The 18588-nt window shown below is 44.2% G+C and overlaps 1 protein-coding gene across 1 annotated transcript in view; it reads right to left on the bottom strand.

Moving 5' to 3' along the window:
• Nucleotides 1-18588, bottom strand: part of MUSK (muscle associated receptor tyrosine kinase) — a 64314-nt gene that overhangs the window by 9738 nt on the left and 35988 nt on the right. The window contains exons 10-16 of the mRNA XM_082205993.1: nucleotides 15734-15909; nucleotides 13760-13783; nucleotides 12493-12581; nucleotides 11982-12141; nucleotides 9418-9607; nucleotides 5138-5329; nucleotides 1679-1827 (exon numbers count right to left, since the gene is read on the bottom strand). Of these exons, the coding sequence (XP_082062119.1) occupies nucleotides 1679-1827; nucleotides 5138-5329; nucleotides 9418-9607; nucleotides 11982-12141; nucleotides 12493-12581; nucleotides 13760-13783; nucleotides 15734-15909 (980 nt within the window). The remainder of the gene's footprint in view (nucleotides 1-1678; nucleotides 1828-5137; nucleotides 5330-9417; nucleotides 9608-11981; nucleotides 12142-12492; nucleotides 12582-13759; nucleotides 13784-15733; nucleotides 15910-18588) is intronic.

The raw sequence follows: 18588 nt of genomic DNA, 5'->3' as shown, positions 1-18588 counted from the left end.
CACTCCTTCTCGCCATTGGGGGCACGGGGGACGGGACAGACACAGACATTTCACATTTCCAAAACAGCTGGTCTAGGCTAAAAGAGAAGTGTGCACGTAAAAGGGTTCTCGGGTCAAGTGATGTTCAACAGTCCCACACCCCCGCAACATGAAACTGATGGATTCCTTTGGCCTTTCCTAATTTATCCAGCATGGTGATAATAAACAAAGGAATCTCTCCAACTGAGTGTCCACTTCCTGTTTCCCCTTTCTCCTGCTGAAATGTACACAGTCGCTTTGGCCTGAGGAACTAACTTCAACCCCCCCCCCCTGTAACACCTCCCCCCCAAAAAAAAAAACACCTTCTGGCTTGACAATATTTCTAGCAAAATAAACTTTGTTTGGATTGATTACTAGAACCAGTCATATTCATTTGGAGAGATTTGCAGCTGACCAGCCCAATGACCTATGATGTTGACGGGGAGAAAGGAGGCATAGCATGATAACATCAAATCATGCATTGTGTTACTCTAGGCATTATCAGAAAGAAGGCAGGAGAGGCAGCTCTGCTTTTGCAAAGGATTCTGGGAGAACACTCAGTTCACACACGGACAGATAGATCAAGGACTTCCGCTTAACATGGCAACAGGTTAGGCAGTTGGCTCTGGAGCTCTGCAGATAGCACAATTTTAATTGAGTTTCAATGAGTTTTGACCTCTTTTAAACCAATAGCTCAGTTGGTTAGAGTGTGGTGCTAATAATGCCAAGGTTGCAGGTTCGATTCCCTTATGGGACAACTGCATATTCCTGCATTTCAGGGGGTTGGACTACATGCTTCTCAGGGTCCCTTCCAACTCAATGATTCTATGAATTAATTTATCAGTTTCACACACGGAGCCAGATGCGTCAGAGGCCTGGGTTGCACAACGCTGTTTTGTTCTTGGCTATGGCATGCAGTTGATGAGATAAAAGATAAAAAGGTAAAGGACCCCTGGATGGTTAAGTCCAGTCAAAGGCGACTAGGGGTGCAGCACTATTCTCACTTTTCAGGCCAAGGAAGCCAGCGTTTGTCTGCAGACAGCTTTCCGGGTCATGTGGCCAGCAGGACTAAACTGCTTCTGGTGCAACGGGACACCATGATGGAAACCAGAGTGCATGGAAACACCGTTTACCTTCCTGCCACAGTGGTACCTAGTTATCTACTCGCACTGGTGTGCTTTCGAACTGCTAGGTTGGCAGGAGCTGGGACAGAGCAATGGGAGTTCATCCTGTCACCGGGATTCAAACTGCCAACCTTCTGATTGGCCAGCCCAAGAGGCTCAGTGGTCTAGAACACAGCACCACCCACGTCCTGCAGTTAATGAAGAGAGTCCTTAGCCATGAGTTCCAGTTCAGGTGACAAACTAAGTCAAACCTTAGCTTAGTTAGAAAGGAACACAGAAGAGCAAAATGGCAGTCTTGGTAAGCCACAGTTTGGCTCCCTGTGTCACGTGAACCAAGTCAGAAGCAGCACAAGAGACCAGACTCTATGTTCTGCTGCTTTTGGTATGGCAACTGCTTCCTCAATATGTCACCCAAGATGGCTGCCTAGTCTGCCTGCATCTTTGAGCCAGTGCTGTGGGACAAGAAGGGGTTCCATAACAATAATAAATGCATATTGATGGTTTTAAGAAGAAGAAGATGATGTCAGGTTTGGTACCTAAAAGTTTCACAATGTTTGGATTATCAAATTCAGCCATGAGGGCCGCCTCTCTCTGGAAGTCTGCCTGCATGTCCGCCGAGGCTTCTTCTTTGAGCATCTTCACAGCCACCATCGTGAACGGCTCATAAGGAAGCAGTCCAGGAGCCCTAAGAGAGGAGGAGAACAAAAAGGAACGAGGCAGACAGAAAAGTCATGTGCAGCTGCAGAAAATGAGAGCATCCCTTTTGCTATGCATTTTCAGAGAGCAAAACGTGCACCCACATGAAAAATACATATTACATATAAAATATGTATTATATTATATTATATTATATTATATTATATTATATTATATTATATTATATTATATTATATTATATTATATTATATTATATTATATTATATTATATTATATTATATTATATTATATTATTATATTATATTATATTATATTATATTATATTATATTATATTATATTATATTATATTATATTATATTATATTATATTATATTATATTATATAAAAATACATATTTTTCATGCAAAAGATGCGTACAAAATGCATCAATTACTGGTGATTACACAGAAAAGTATTTAGAAGTGTGTGTTATAAATAAAAGTGCAGGTTTTATGGAAGACATGCTCACAAAATGTGTACAAATGCTTGCCATAATGGCATACAATGGGAGAGAAAGGGAGAGAAAGAATTCAGGATTGTGTGACAGTGAAACCAGAATGGGATGGAATGAGCTGCTCAGCTGATATCTAGGATCTTGCCCGTCCCGTCGTGGTGTGACATTCTTTGTCCCCGACAGCAGAGAGCAGCATCTCCCATATATAACCTAAGGAATAACTTGCTGGCTGGTGACACCATTCACTTTTCTCTCTCATTGCCTCATAAACACCAATTGTTCATCTAGCTCTGAGGACTTTGTGTGTCAGCTGCTGGCTATTGTACATAACTCTCTCTGCCTCTGCCTCTGCCTCCCTTTGATGTCCACAGGTGGCAACCGCAGAGGTACAGGTATGAATAGAAGGAGGCACCCATCTCCTTTCTGAACCAGGTTCATCGCTTGCAGCGCTGTTTCCATTCTACTGCAGTTCGGCTTCTGACGATAACTACATTATTTCGCTTGCTGTGGTGCTGCAGCAGATAATGTACAGGCAACCCCCCATTTACACACATTCAATACGTGTGTGACTGCGCACATGCCCATCGTGCCAAACCTGGAAGTGCAAAGGTCAGGAAAATGTCACAAAAGGGGGCGGAATGGGGCAGGGCAGAGGAGGGGCAGAACGGGGTGTTTGCAGACTTTTCCTATGGTGTTTCAAATATGTCCGTTTGCCCCTTTTGGGGTGGGTGGTTTTGTGGGAGGGCCCCGGGCCTCCATTGTGAAATGGCATATCACCGGCCGGATCATCCTCCTGCTGCCAAATCAGCCCATGGCGGCAGGATTCAGAGATCGTCCCCTGGGTGCGAGACCAACTGCCCAATAGCAGCGCTTGGCACTGCAACCAGGGCCAGGATAAATTCCCGGCCTGCCAAACCTTCAGCCTCCTTTGTGCCATGCTGGTTCTGTGGCAGCAACAAGGATGCTCACTTGTTAACCTACCAGTGGCAGCAGGTTCCTGCACCCTTGCAGTCCCCATCACAAGACAGGTGGGCCACAAGTGAAGGGGTTCATACCATGGAACTGGTGCAAGAATGGGCACTGTGCCTGCTCCTCCGCTGCTTGCCTAACCACCATCCGAGGTGTGGGATGTAATCCACTGGGAGCAGTCAAATACAACATTCCTTGTTTTCCTAGAATGGACATACAAGGGGATGTTGGTCCAGCCAGTCGAAAATTCCTATTCCTCCTGGGCTGGAGCATCCTTCCCTTGCATGAGACTAGAGGTGGGCGTGACCTTACCTGTCCAGGTAACAAAAGGACGAGTCATGCAGCACTCTCTCCCTTCTCGCTTTTTCTCTCTCTTCTTTGCTGGACCAGCTTTTTAGCTACAAGTGCTCTGCTAGCTAGCAGAAGCACTGGGGCTATTCCGCATATGGGGTAGATCCACATGTACATATTTGTAACTAAGTCTGCCTTCAGGAATCCAACTGTGAACTGATGTGAGTAAACTTCTTTTATTGACTTTAAATAAGATTGTTGTGTCTTTATTCTTTTAAGAGGGGTTAAAGGGAACTTACCAGGAATGCACAATTCAATCTTAAAGGTAAAGGGACCCCTGACTGTTAGGTCTAGTCGCGGATGACTCTGGGGTTGCGGCGCTCATCTTGCTTTACTGGCCGAGGGAGCTGGCGTACAGCTTCCGGGTAATGTGGCCAGCATGACTAAGCCGCTTCTGGTGAACCAGAGCTGTGCACGGAAATGCCGTTTACCTTCCCACCGGAGTAGTACCTATTTATCTACTTTGATGTGCTTTCGAACTGCTAGGTTGGCAGGAGCAGGGACCGAGCAACGGGAGCTCACCACATTGCGGGGATTCGAACCGCTGACCTTCTGATTGACAAGCCCTAGGCTCTGTGGTTTAGACCACAGCGCCACCCGCGACCCTCCTAATTCAATCTTAGACAGACTGAATTGTTTAATAGAGAGAGGCTTACACAAGTCTGCAACCAGCTATCTGCTGTATATGTAAGAAAGGGGAATGTGCCACATAAAGAAACTTGCTAGCGCAAGTTAGGAAGGATATTAATAAACAATATATCCTCTCCTGCCACCCTGAATATTCCCACATGAGGCTCAGGAGCCCTGCTTAGAAATCCGTTTCCCATGTCCTAGCATGATCTGAGTGTATCTGGCCTCAAGATGGGGCTCAGAAGGAGATGGGAAGGGAAACTGACAGCCTCAGAGTGGCACCTGCACTCCCTCTTGCCTTAATACCCCCCCCCTTTATTCAGCTGAGATTATTTATGTCTGAGCTGGCCCATGGCCACGCCTATGGGGATGCCATCTCCGTGCTGTCCCTATGTATGGCATTATATAGAAGGAGACGCCTGCCTGGGGAGATGTAGCAGCCATCCCCAAGCCAACTTGCCCAGCTGTTGCTGAAACGTCAGGGTGTTTTACTACCCAGTAGCTATAGGAAGTCCCAGTCTCCAAAGCAAACTTCCAGTTCTCGCGTCGCCCGCTCCGGACATGTGGCAGTGTGACAGCTGCAGTGTGGATACAGTAAATGTCACATCATTGTCAAATGCCTGAGAATGGCCTCCTGCCCATCTGAAAACAAATCTTCCAGGAGAGCAACACAGCTGCAAGGCTGGCCCATGTGGTTTGGCAACCACGAGCATCACCGTTTTCTGCACATGCCTCAGCTCATGTTAAGTGCCTTTTTGACCTCTGCCTTTGGGGGCAATGGCCATTCTTTGCTTAGCTAATTCTTCGAAACAAAGAGAAACTAAGACAGAAAACGTGTCTAACATTGGGGTTCATGTAAACAGAAACGACCAGAGATGACAGCTGGTCATTTACCTTGCTTGGAAGACCCGGCCGAAAGCGCCTTCTCCAATATCTCTCACATATTCGATATTGTTCCGTGGATACTCCAGACTGAATAACTTTGGGTTCAAGAGTAGAGGCATGCGCTGGTACATGGGATTGGGGTGCAATCTGTCCAATAAGAGCTCAGAAGGAAGTGTTGTCAGGGCTGGGGGTGCTGACTCCCTGAAACAATGGATGGAAGATTTGTTGCAAGATTAGAGCAAGCATAACGTTGTTGATGATGATGTTGCTGTGGATACTAAGCAGTTTACCAGTAAAAAAAATAATAATCAATTACACAAGTATTAAAAATAAACTTCAGTAATTGAATGCATCCACAAGTAAAAAGAAACACAAGAAACAATCCTATTAAAACATCAAAACGTAAGCATCCATAATTAAAATATGCAATAAAGCAATGCCTTTGAAACAGCAACAATTAAAATAGGAGACCCTTGTTGAGAGATCAAATAGCACCAGCAGGCAACTTTTCGAAACCATCAACTGTAGTAGTCAGTCTGCAGAGAGGTGTATGTGGAAATAATTAGTGCATGAAAAATATATAAAGGATGGGATATCTGTATGAAGCTATTTTTATTCCAGGAGTTGACAGGGGTACAATTTATGTAGGAAGAAGTGCCATCCCTTCCCTTTGGTCCCCAAGAACATCTGTATTCCTAGTTCTTCACACTGAGTGACAATTAAACTGGCCTACATACATAAGTCAAATGTGCCAAAAATACTTTCCCTTTACTTCAGCAAAGGGCAGCTATGTGGCCTCGAGTTGGGAAGACTGCTATAGTTATTATGAGTTATAAAAAGGTAACTACAACAACTGCTCCTAAAATACACTGCTCTATTGTAATCTAACCTTGCCCATATCCAATGCCCTTCTACATCTTACTGAGAATCTCCCCATCCCTGAAATATTCTTATCCCTCTGCCTAATGGTAGGGCTGGCATGACCCCTTGACTATTCTGCTTAGCTAGCTTCTCGAGCAAATTTTTAAACCCTATTTCTACCACATTTAAGAGAATCGTTCATGAACAAACATAGAAAATGGTTACCGGAGAAGTTCTTGCACAAAGGCAAGATGCCTTCAGTATGTCTGTTAGACAGGTGGTAACCAAAATGGGGAGAGAAGGGTTTCAAGGTCAAGGGTCAAAATGTGCATTACGTCAGCCAATGACACGAGTCTGTTTTTAATATGAGCAATTGTTGTGACCCAGCCTCAACTAGGCATAGATAGGCCTGACTATTTCTAGTCCACAATCGTTTCGCACGTGCTGATCCATAAATCCTTTCCATCCCATTTCTGCTTCAATCTGATTTTTTTCAACAAAAAAGAAGTGCGAAATGTTCACATTACCCTCTAAATGCACTTTCCCACAATAGACACAGCTCATGCATTTATCCTAAAATATGAATTTTTGTATGCGTTTTAACCCAAATACCGTATTTTTTCGTGTATAACATGCCCCCATGTATAAGACGACCCCTATTTTTGGGGACTGCAACAAAGATGGGGGGGAATTGCTCAGAGTTCTTGAGCTTTTTGGGGGGGGGTCGCCAAGTGTTATAGAGATTCTTTGGGGGGGGGGTCACCACCACCAATCGCTCTACAGCCTGCCCACCAATGCAAATCACACTCATTGCCCTGGCACCAATTGTCTGAACGCTCGGTGGAAAAAGCCCAACTGCCCACCCCACGCATCCACAGCCAATTGCAAGCACGCCTTGACACTGCCAAGGCAGCAATGTCCAACTGCCACAACCACAGCCAATCATCATCAGCCCTTGGTGCAGCAACCAATGACAAAGCCAATTGCCACTGCCTATCTCCTGCTGGCTGCTGCAACCAATCGCCCGTCATGAGAACAAAGACTTGCAATGACACCTTGAGTTCATATTCACAATGGAAACAGCGAGTGCTCTACTTGGCACAGAAACACTTGCACTATTCAGGAGTGGGGAACCTCAGAGTTCAGGGCCACATGTGGCTCCCCAGGCCTCTTTTTTTAAAAAAATCTTTTTATTAGCAATTTCAACATGACAAAATATCGAAACATATCCTATTTATTATTTTCCCCCCTTTCCCCCCACCTCCCCATCAACCCCCCTGAGTCTTCCCTCAGCTCCTCTGATTTCTCCACACATATTATTCTTTGCATATTGTAAAATTGTATAAACCTTTATATTATCCTTTTACTATGTTAACAATCAATAAATTTGTGTATGTTTATTCAAAACCAGCCAAGGAGTCCAGTTCATTTTGTTGTCTTTTTAAGTAATTTGTAAAAAGTTCCCATTCTTCTTTGAAGTCATAGTTGTCCTTATCTCGCAATTTGTATGTCAGTTTAGCCAGTTCTGCATAGTTCATCAATTTCTCTTGCCACTGTTCTTTTGTCGGGATTTCTTCATTCTTCCATTCTTGTGCTATCAAGACTCTTGCCACTGTTGTAGCGTACATAAATAAGTTCTTTATTTTCCTTGGCAGGTCTTGTCCTACAATCTCTAACAAAAATGCTTCTTCTTTTTTTTACAAATGTCATTTTAAATATTTTTTTCCATTCATTATATATCATTTCCCAAAAATTTTTAACTTCTCTACATTCCCACCATATGTGATTAAAAAGTCCCTTCTTTTTCTTTACATTTCCAACATGTATTTGACCTGGCTCCCAGGCCTCTTTATCTGGCCCTCAGGACCCTCTTTAGACCCCACCGCCTCCTTGATCCTGTCCACACACCCTCCAGATCTTTTGTCTGGGCTTGAACACTTCTTGCTCCCTTGAATGCTCCTCACTTCCTGCATGGACAGATGTTGCTCTGACTTTTGCATAGTTGGACTGTAATCTCTTCTGCAAAGGCAAGAGTTGCACCCATCGCCCAGTCTACCACTAGGATGCCAGAAGGCTGCTCCCTAGGCAAGGCAGCTTTTGGGTTGAAATGAGTGCCTCACCTCTGCTCTACTACAAGAACTATTAGTCCAACTGGGACTTCTTCATCCCCCCCCCCCCAGTTATATTTTATTAAATTTTCAAAAAATTCACATAAATAATAATTTTTTTGTTTGTTTTGTTGACTTCCTACCTCGTTTTCCATACTGTTTTTTATTTCTCCCCCTTGCTGCACCCTATCTTCTCTCTCTCTTATGCCATAATAACAATACAATAATCTCTCATTTCTTCTGTTGCTCATAGATCAAATCCTGCATGCGAATTCGTCGTGCTATAGTATTTCTTTAAATAATTTGAAAAGGGCTTCCATTCTTCCACAAAACAGTCCTCATTAGGTTCTCTCATTTTAGCTGAAAATTCCACTTAATCCATCACTCTGTTTATCCATTCTTCTTTGGTGGGAACTTCTCCATCTTTCTACATGCAGAATCCTAAGTGCTGCCATTACATTAGACCAAGTGGAAATTCTGATTAAATATGATTAGGACTGTCCTTCTGCTGAACAAACCACACACAACGTTGGTGAGCCAAAGTCTTCTTTGCCGCCCTTGCTCCTAATTATTTTCCCCGGCGATGGAAGAAAAGTACCCCTCCTTTGTATTAAAATAAATCAGCGCTGCAGTTTCAACTGTAAGCACCATTTCAAAGCTGAAATTAATGGAATGAAGCACTCTCAAATGAAATCAAATATCCTTTATTAGGCATAGCAAACCACACATTATCAAACAGACACTGTATACAAATCATGCAAAATAAAAGCTCAACATAACAAGGTTTGTCCCAGTCAGATCTTTAACTCCAAAGAAAATCAATTTGCATAAATAATACAATACAACCACTAAATCTCTTTATAATGGCCCAGTCTTTCTACATGGACAGCACTCAAAAATTCAGTCACTATTAAAGTAATTTGATCATTACTGTCCGAAAGCAGGTTCTGAACCGTTGGTAGCGTAGAAGTCAGTCTATTGAGTTGTAAGGCCTCTAATAATTGTCTTCTGGCATAAATGCCAAAATCACAAGAAAAGAAAATATGCTCCAAAGTATCAGGTTCCTGTTTACTACATTTGCAGAGACGCTCTGATTCTGGGAGAGCTAAATATCTCCCTCTCACTATCATCGAGGGAAACATATTAAATCTGGCTAACATAAACAGCCTGCACAATTCATGATTCGTTAAGCTCTCTCTCTCTCTCTCTCTCTCTCTCTCTCTCTCTCTCTCTCTCTCCCTCCCTCCCCCCCCCCCGGAGTTTTACTTAAAGGCGTTTCTCTCTGAAGGAGGCTGCAACCAGGGAAGCCCCAGATCTTACCTTGTTTTGTTTTTCAGCTGCTTGCGCCTCCGGCAACAAATAAGAGCCAGGATCACAAGGATGATCAACATCGCAAAACTGGAGATGATGGAGATAATGACAGTCATAGAGTATGTCGGGGAAGAAGAGGGGGCGAAGGGGAAACGTGGAGGAGCCGCACTCAACTTCGTCGTTTCCTGGGTCAAAGATGCTGAAAGGGAAACAGGGAATTTGTGAGTGCTTGCTTGCCATTTATTTATTTGATAAATGTTAACTTAGCACAGTGGGACACAGGTAGCGCTGTGGGTTAAACAACAGAGCCTAGGACTTGCCGATCAGAAGGTTGGCAGTTCGAATCCCCATGAGGGGGTGAGCTCCTGTTGCTCAGTCCCAGCTCCTGCCAACCTAGCAGTTTGAAAGCACGTCAAAGTGCAAGTAGATTAATAGGCGTGAAGGTAAACAGTGTTTCCGTGCGCTGCTCTGGTTCGCCAGAAGCGGCTTAGTCATGCTGGCCACATGAACCGGAAACTGTACACCGGCACCCTCAGCCAGTAAAGCGAGATGAGTGCCGCAACCCCAGAGTCGGCCACGACTGGACCTAATGGTCAGGGGTCCCTTTACCTTTAAGTTAGCACAGACATAGCTTTTATACATGTATTCTATCAATGAGGAGACCCCTATTCCCATCAAAGAGTGACAATTCCCAGGGTGGTTTAATGGTTAATCCCTCTTCTCAGGGAACCCTGCATACAGACCCTCCAAGTGTCCCTATTTCCCAGGGACAGTCCCGGATTTACAGAAGCCGTCCCAGTTTCTGATTCGATCCTGGAATGTCCCGCTTTTCCTTAGGACGTCCCTATTTTCACTGGAGAAATGTTGGAGGGTATAGAGTTTAGCAACCCTTGAGCCAAGAAAATAAGTAACTATACCACCTTTAGAAGATATCTGAAGTCAGCCCTGTATAGGGAAGGTTTTTTTATTATGGCCACCTCATGAGAAGAGAAGACTCCCTGGAAAAGACCCTGATGTTGGGAAAGATGGAGGGCACAAGGAGAAGGGAACGACAGAGGACAAGATGGTTGGACAGTGTTCTCAAAGCTACCAGCATGAGTTTGACCAAACTGTGGGAGGCAGTGGAAGACAGGAGTGCCTGGCATGCTCTGGTCCATGGGGTCATGAAGAGTTGGACACGACTAAACGACTAAACAACAAAATGTTTTTATATATTTTGGAAGCCACCCAGAGTGGCTGGGGCAACCCAGCTGGATGGGCAGGGTATAAATAATAAAATTATTCTTATTATGGAATAGGACATCCCTATTTTCATCAGAGAAATGTTGGAGGGTGTGTTTATAGTGCAGATGGGTCCTATTTCTTGTGTATATAATTTTTATTAAATTTGCTGTTTTAAAATTTAAAATATTCATTTAAACATCCTTAAAATATCAATGACTTCCTTTCTTCTCTTTCCAGGTTCATTTTGCATACCCTAAATACCTACATATTTTACAAAAGCTAAACCATTCAGTATTTCATTATTGCATCCATCAAAACTTATTTACACTGTTGAATTTATCTTAATGCTGCCAAAGTTTTCAGGTGTACACAATCCCCCCCATATATTCAATAAACGTTTTCCAATCTTCTCTAATGATGGGGCCTATTTCACATTCAACAGTGTGAGATATATATATATATATATATATATATATATATATATATGGAATCGTGAATTAGCAAGAAGGCTAGAAATGTAATAGGTAAGAGACTATAATCTGCTAAACCCTATAATCTTTCTAAATCTTGAGCAGTTTCTCCTTTACGGTATCTTTTCTTGCAAACTAAAATGTTGCAGTGTGTAAATGTTAATGTTCAGGGTCCCAGAAACTACACACCATTCCATTCTTAAAAAAACAAAACTAAAACCCATCAGTTTTCCTGCTGCAGCTGTCATAAAATCATAAAATTGTAAAGTTGGAAGGGACCACAAGGTTCATTGAGTCAGTCAACATTCCATGGTCATTGAGCACATTGAATGCTCACTGGACTGTTTTGGGGGTTCTCCCCCACTTAGGTATTTGCCCTCCTATAGATTTTCTGTACTTCTGCAAACTCTGGAGTTCCCCTAAGCCTGCTGAGGCCTCCAGTGTGTGCATGCAGGTGGTGCAATTTTGGCGACATGAGTAACGGTGCTGACAGCCTCAACATCAGAAATAGACGGGGAGATAGATTTGTGGTTCTGCATTCCAATATATGGCAGACTGGCTCAAAGCTATCAATAGCGCTATGCAGCTCAGATCTACGGCACCCCTGCCACATCTCTCAGCACAATTTATTGATTCAAAACAAGCCAGCTAAAACTGGACGCACCATATATTGTAAAAAAAATACGCAGCGCTAAACATTCTGAAGCAACGCATCTGCAGCTTCCAGGGCTAATGGTTTAAAGATTTCTCAACATTAAGCGGTTCAGAAATGCATTTCAATAAATAAAGAAATGAAATGAAAATGACTGGACCAATGCGTAATAAGATCAACACCCAAGCGGCACCTTTTGCTATAAACCGTACATTATGGTTTCTCACCATCTCCACAATGAGGCACGTTGCAGTATTCCCATTTCACAGATGAGTCCCTCGTGTAACACCAGGGCCGTGCATTTTCACCCCCTGGATTGCGGCAATAGTTTTCTGCATTGGACAGCTCCGGGAAAGCCAGAGGGGTTTTCCGGTGTGAATGGGGTACCTGGTGACAAGGAACAATGAAAACGAATGCTTTTTCAGAGTGAGTTAAATTCTGTTGGCATCTTGAAAAACAATAATCAAATGTCTGACGGACTGGTTGACGATGGGACCTGCTTCCATGGAAGTGATTTGTACCACTGGCTCCCAGGTATACCTCACGTCAGTGCTATTTTTCTAGAAAAAGAGGTGCCAGAACTCACCATGAATGCCTTCCTTGTTCTCTTATAATGGCAATGGCGCCCACTTGACAGATCCCAGAACTGATGAGTTCTGGTGAGTTCCAACTGGACAAATCCCTGCCTCGTTTGCTTTAAACCATCACCGCCCTCCAGCTTCAAATAAACCTTCTTACCTGTTCATTCCACTTCTGACAGGGAATCCCAGAGGTTGTGACATTGACAGGACCCTCATAGGTTAACCCATTGCCTTTGTAACAAGTTGCTGAAGAGAAACAGAGGAAAACGGAATCGTAAAGCAAGGTGCCACATCCCACTGGGCTGAACAGAAGGCCATGCCCCTATCTCAGTGCCCTCCTGATGGGCAATAACTGGGCTGAACATCTTAGAATGTCCTTTTACCAGTCACAGGTAAAGGTGTGTCACGTTTCCCTTGGGAGGAGCGTCACTTGGCGATGGCTGATCGGGTTCCAGCCAGGGTAATGGATGGTGAATTTCAAGATCAACCAAGGGGCTACTGGAGTGTCCTGTCTTTGACTTATCTAGATTGGGCTGGCGTTCTTTATGTAGCTGGCCTTTTTGCTCTAAGGTTTTCCACTCCAAGGGAGTGTTATGGCTGGGTGCACCGCGCGTATCCATCCTTACCGGCCCTGCCGAATGAACCACAGGCCTAGGGCAAGGGCCCTCCGACAAAGAGGACATTGATTGCCCGGGGTCAGTCCAGAAATACGACAAATTTGGCAGTAGTTATTTTCGTTCTGTGTCTTTAAAAACTCGCCTCAATATTATAGTCCTGTAAGAGGGCCCTATATTTCAGGAATTTTTTGGAGTAGCCGAGTCAGGAAATGTCAGCATGAGTCTGGTAAAGGTGAGTGCTTTAGTATCCAGCTCCTGCTCGCAGGGTTCCCACAGGCACAACAAGGTTGGCCACTGTGAGAAGATGGTCTACATGGACCTTTGGCCTGATCCAGCAAAGCTCTGCTTATGTTCTGTTCCCCTGCCCGTCTGCCAAATGCCATAAATACCCATTTCAGCAGCCTCCTTATCACCCTTTAAGTCTTCGACCGCATCCAAAAATATAGCACAGAAACATGGTTGCTGGCATGGAATCAAATTTAATGCCCTACAGTCATATGAGATCTGTGGGTATAGGGCAGTACACAAATTTAATAAATATGAATATAACAAAACACCAGGCTATATAATAATTCTCATTATATTAGTGCAACACTGGGTGCTTCCACACAGCAGCTTATAAAGTGCTTGGCACTGTCAAGGCATGCACGGTTTTTGGCACCACGTCGTCATCAAAACACCATTCCTCTATTATTGTCCTGTTTCATCCCGATTTACCGTTACTGCAGAAAGTTTGATAAATTAAAAGAACAACAACAACCACAAAACATTTCCGGTAAAGTGCAGATTCTGAAGAGAGCCACTCACTTGTTATATCCTCCTTTCTGAGCTCTGAGGAAGGAAAAAGACACAAAGATGTCATCAATTTGTATCAGAAAGATTTTGAAATGTCACTGTCTGGCGGTGTTAGCACTGCCCCCCCCCCGCATGCTCTGATTAGGGAGTTGCCAGTTTCAGCAGTTTTCAGCCACTTGCTACAGCTGTGCCTTTAGCTAATGCTGAAGACATTTGCAAAGTCTGATGTACATTTCCATGTCATGAATATTTTCTGATTTCCGTGTGTCAAGCTGTTGCTAAAGGTCACAGAGCCCCTAGATTAAAGGTGGCTCAAACACATTCACATGCTACATGCTGAAATTTAGGTTATTTCACAGGAGGGTGGAGCAGGGCTAGTTTTGACAGGTTCCTGGCCCAGAAGAGTTAGCAAGCAATGCTGTTAAAGGCATTGAGATTCTGACACTGGAGCAAAAGCAGTCTTGCTTCCCAAAGCAAACCGGGAAGGAACTCCAGGCAAGTTCTCCAGGATGGTAGCTAAGATAGCAACTCTAGAGGGGTTGCAGCATTCAGCTTCAGTTTAAAGTTTACACCCCATGAACACCTAATAAATTAGCTAAAAGGTATAAGAAGGTTCCTAATAACTGCTGGAAGTATTATAATAATAATAATAATAATAATAATAATAATAATACCTTTATTGTCAGTGTACAACCTGTGTACAATGAAATTAACCAAGCCTTCCCCCCCAAAAAAACACACCCAATCTCATTGCCCTCTGTGTGCTTGTTGCACAACACACCAACCCTGAAAGTCAGTTGCACTATATTATTTTCAGTTCAGCAGCCTAACAGCCCATGGAAATAAACTGTTTTTTAGCCTGTTGGGATGACTGACTATACTTCTATATCTCCTGCCCGAGGGTAGAAGATTAAAGAGGTGCGGGCCGGGGTGTGAATCATCCCTGAGAATTTTTTTCACTCTCCTAAGGCAACGATCCCTTGTGATGTCATCTAGCGGACTCAAGGGACAGCCCATGATATCATGCGCTGTGTTCACCACCCTCTGTAAAGACTTTCAGTCCGTGGCTGCCAGGCCAGCATACCACACTGTGATACAATATGAGAGGACGCTTTCTATTGTGGACGGGTAGAAAGAGGTCATCAGTTGTTGTTTAACATTGTTCTTTCGCAAGACCCTGAGGAAATGGAGTCTCTGTTGGGCCTTCCTAACCACCTGAGTTATATTGTTTCTCCAAGTGAGGTCCTCACTAAGGTAAACTCCCAGAAATTTAAAGGAGGAGACTCTCTCCACACAACTCCCCCTGATATACAACGGGGCTAGTTCCCCTCTCTTCCTCCGAAAGTCCAACAGCATCTCCATTGTCATCCATATAGATGGATCCTATTTTCATATGTGGTGGACTTGTAAGAAAACAAGGGCATTGCAGGAGATTATATATGATGAGGTAAACAACAACAACAACCCTGAAGCTTTTCTCTTAGGGATTATAGGGACAGAAGTCCCCCAAAAGATGATTAAGTTGTTTGCGTATGTTACAAGTGCAGGTAGGAATCTCTACGCACAAAATTGGAAAGAAGCAGAAATACCCACTAAAGAAGACTGGACAAGCAAGTCAAAGAATTATGCAGAACTGGCAAAGTTAGCCGCTAAAATAAGAGAACCTAATGGCGAAGGTTTTGTGGAAGAATGGAAATCCTTTTTGGATTATTTAAAGAAATATTATTATATGATGAGCAAGCGAGCAGGATTTGAATTATGAGCAAGAAAAGGGATTGAAGATGATAGGAATTTTGTTTAATATATAGAGGACATCTATTAAAACACGATGAGAAAGGGGGTGAGGAGTAAAAAAAAGTTTTTATTATGTATTGAAATGTTTGTGTGAGATTTCGGAAAACTTAAAAAAAAAACTTCAGGGGGGGGATATAAAGTTTACACCACATAAATTTGTTGAGACAACAGGCTGCGTATTGAACTGCTTACCAAACTGTGGGATCCTCGTGCAAGTATTAGGGTCCTGCTGTATGCTGGGGAGACTGTTGCACTTGGGGAGCGTAAGCAACATCAATCCAGGCTTATAGATTCCTTTGCGGGCATTTTCTTCCATCGAAAGCCATTCTTTAAAGCAGTAGAGATCCTTTACAGCAAGGTAGTGCTCTCTAGAGTGTTTCACAAACAACAGCAGAATGCACAGTCAATGATGTGACGGCGACAATATTACCCTAACTATGGACAGCCAGCAGCATACAAGAAAGTCGTCATGTGGCGTAAATCAGTACAGATTACATCGATTCTGATTTTTTTAATGCTAGCTAAGTATCTAGGGACGCGGGTGGCGCTGTGGGTAAAAGCCTCAGCGCCTAGGGCTTGCCGATCGAAAGGTCGGCGGTTCGAATCCCCGCGGCGGGGTGCGCTCCCGTCGTTCGGTCCCAGCGCCTGCCAACCTAGCAGTTCGAAAGCACCCCCGGGTGCAAGTAGATAAATAGGTACCGGTTACCAGCGAGAAGGTAAACGGCGTTCCGTGTGCTGCGCTGGCTCGCCAGATGCAGCTTTGTCACGCTGGCCACGTGACCCGGAAGTGTCTCCGGACAGCGCTGGCCCCCGGCCTCTTGAGTGAGATGGGCGCACAAACCCCAGAGTCTGTCAAGACTGGCCCGTTCGGGCAGGGGTACCTTTACCTTTACCTTTAAGTATCTGGCCAGACACTGCCATTGCCCTACTCTTTTACCATTGATTTCAATGGAAGTTGCTTCTGGCATGCGATGCATTCGGGTACTCTATGCGTCATTGAAACGTTACCAGAAGCATTTGACGCCACCAGGCCCTCTCCACAGATCAGACAAGAATATAGTTTGAATATTTCCTTGGTTTTCTGCACTTCTTTCTCTTTAAGGAAAGACTTCCCACATAAGTTTAACAGGTTTTGTCCTGTGATTTTGTAAGCATATTCACATAGGACTTTCTTCTTTAAAGAAATAAAAATTCCATTCTCAGGATAAGGTTTGGCAGTAGCACAGAACATTCTGGTGCTTCTCCTGAAATTCTGGTTTGACATTAAAAACAAAACTCAAAAACAAAGCCCGTTTAGACAGTCCCTGAGAAAGTGTCTGGCTAAAGCAGAGGAAGAGGGAGAGACAGTGTGGCTTTGGTTGAGACCAACTGGTTTCCAGAACAGTCTCTGGCATGTTGACATGAGAAATTATAAATGAGAATGAGCAGGACTGGTGAGCACTGCTGAAAAGCCCCCTCTTTGTTCTTGGTCCTGATGAACTGGGAGCAGCAAACCAGAAGCATCGGCATGTCACTTGGTCCAAACCCAGCTTTCGGGTTTATTTCCAGCAACAAACCATGAGCGTTAGGCTACAACAAACCTTGGCTATTACTCGTGATTTTGTTTGGAAAGCCACAAACCGCCAACCCAGGTTTGGGTCAGTGACGGAGTGAAGCAGGGATTTTTCAGCTGAATGCACCAGCATCCTTCATGTTAAACCATGGCTAAATTAATCTCTAATTAACAGAAGAACCTCTGCTTCTTAATGGCGGTGTTGGGGGGTTATTGGCAGGCGAAGTGCTTTTGCACTCAGCGCCTCCCTGCCTCTCGCATTCCATGCCAGAGCGACAGCCAGGTACTGAGACGAACCGCAAGTGGAGCTCATCCCCCCTGTCCCTGGGGGGAATTTGCAAGGATAATTACCCTCAATCATCCTTGTTTTTTCTTTGCCAATGATCTCCCGCTGTCATGGGAGGTGCCTCCATTAAGGCAGACAGGAACCGGAAGCCAACCATGGCTAGATGTTAACCATGGTTGAAAGTAGCAAGTGAACCAGGCCTCCATGGGTAATCGCTATGGAACAGTATGGAAGAGTCCATATCTGGATTTACTCAACTTACTCCCTCCTTCCCCACTCTCCCAACCCATCCCATCCCCACTTTATAGCAAACAGTCAGGTACAAGCCCCATGGCTGTTATGACTCAGGAAGTTCATACAAGAGAACAGCTTCCGGTTCTTCACTACATGCTAGCGACTGGCTCCCTACCAGGAAATAGCTATACACCAACCATTAACTAACAACGACGAAAGAATATAGGTTGATTTCTATCGATAGCAAGGAGCACTGGCAGGTTCATTGCTTTCCTATGAAAACAAGGGCTTGCTGGTTGCCCACTTTATTTGGGGAAATCAGAGTTAGATGGAAAGAATGAATTGCACAGGACTGTTTATTTATTTATTGGAGGTCACATCTAAAAATGACCCGATAAATGCTCTTATAAACAAAACACAAAGCCACACTTCTCACACGAAGTAACAGGTGGTGGTAGCAGTGGCTGGTCAGCCCCATGCAAGCCTCTGGGGAGAAAGCCCTGTTTTAGGATGGATTTAGGAAGGCTTAACGTTTTCAGAATGACCTATGAGTCAACGCATATATTCATTGGATGAAAGGGTTCGCTGGCTGGGATCCAAGGAGCTCTCTGATTGGTTCCAAGTACGGCACGCCCAGCAAGGCTCTCGCTTCAGGATGGTTCCTGAATAGCAAATAACTTTGGGAACCCCTGGGGGTTGGCAAAAGCGGTTTGTGATATGACATGACAGCAGTTGTGGATGGGGAGGCCCAGAGGAAAGCAACTAGAAATGCCACAGAGCAGATTCGATCTTTTGAGCACTTTGGATCAATGCCATAAGAAACGCAGTCATGAAATGTGCATTTGATCTGGAATAATGACCAAAGTAACCCAAGCCAATGCGGTTCGTTGGGCCTGATCCCCTAATTAGCTGAGGATACTTGCAGCATTCCAGTCAGGGGTGGTGGGTGGTGGGAATGAAACAGACACCAAGCCA

This window comes from Podarcis vaucheri, assembly GCF_965113315.1.
Source record: "Podarcis vaucheri genome assembly, chromosome: 17".
Taxonomy (NCBI): domain Eukaryota; kingdom Metazoa; phylum Chordata; class Lepidosauria; order Squamata; family Lacertidae; genus Podarcis; species Podarcis vaucheri.
Note: the sequence above shows the minus strand (reverse complement) of the source record. Positions and strands in the feature narration are given on the sequence as shown.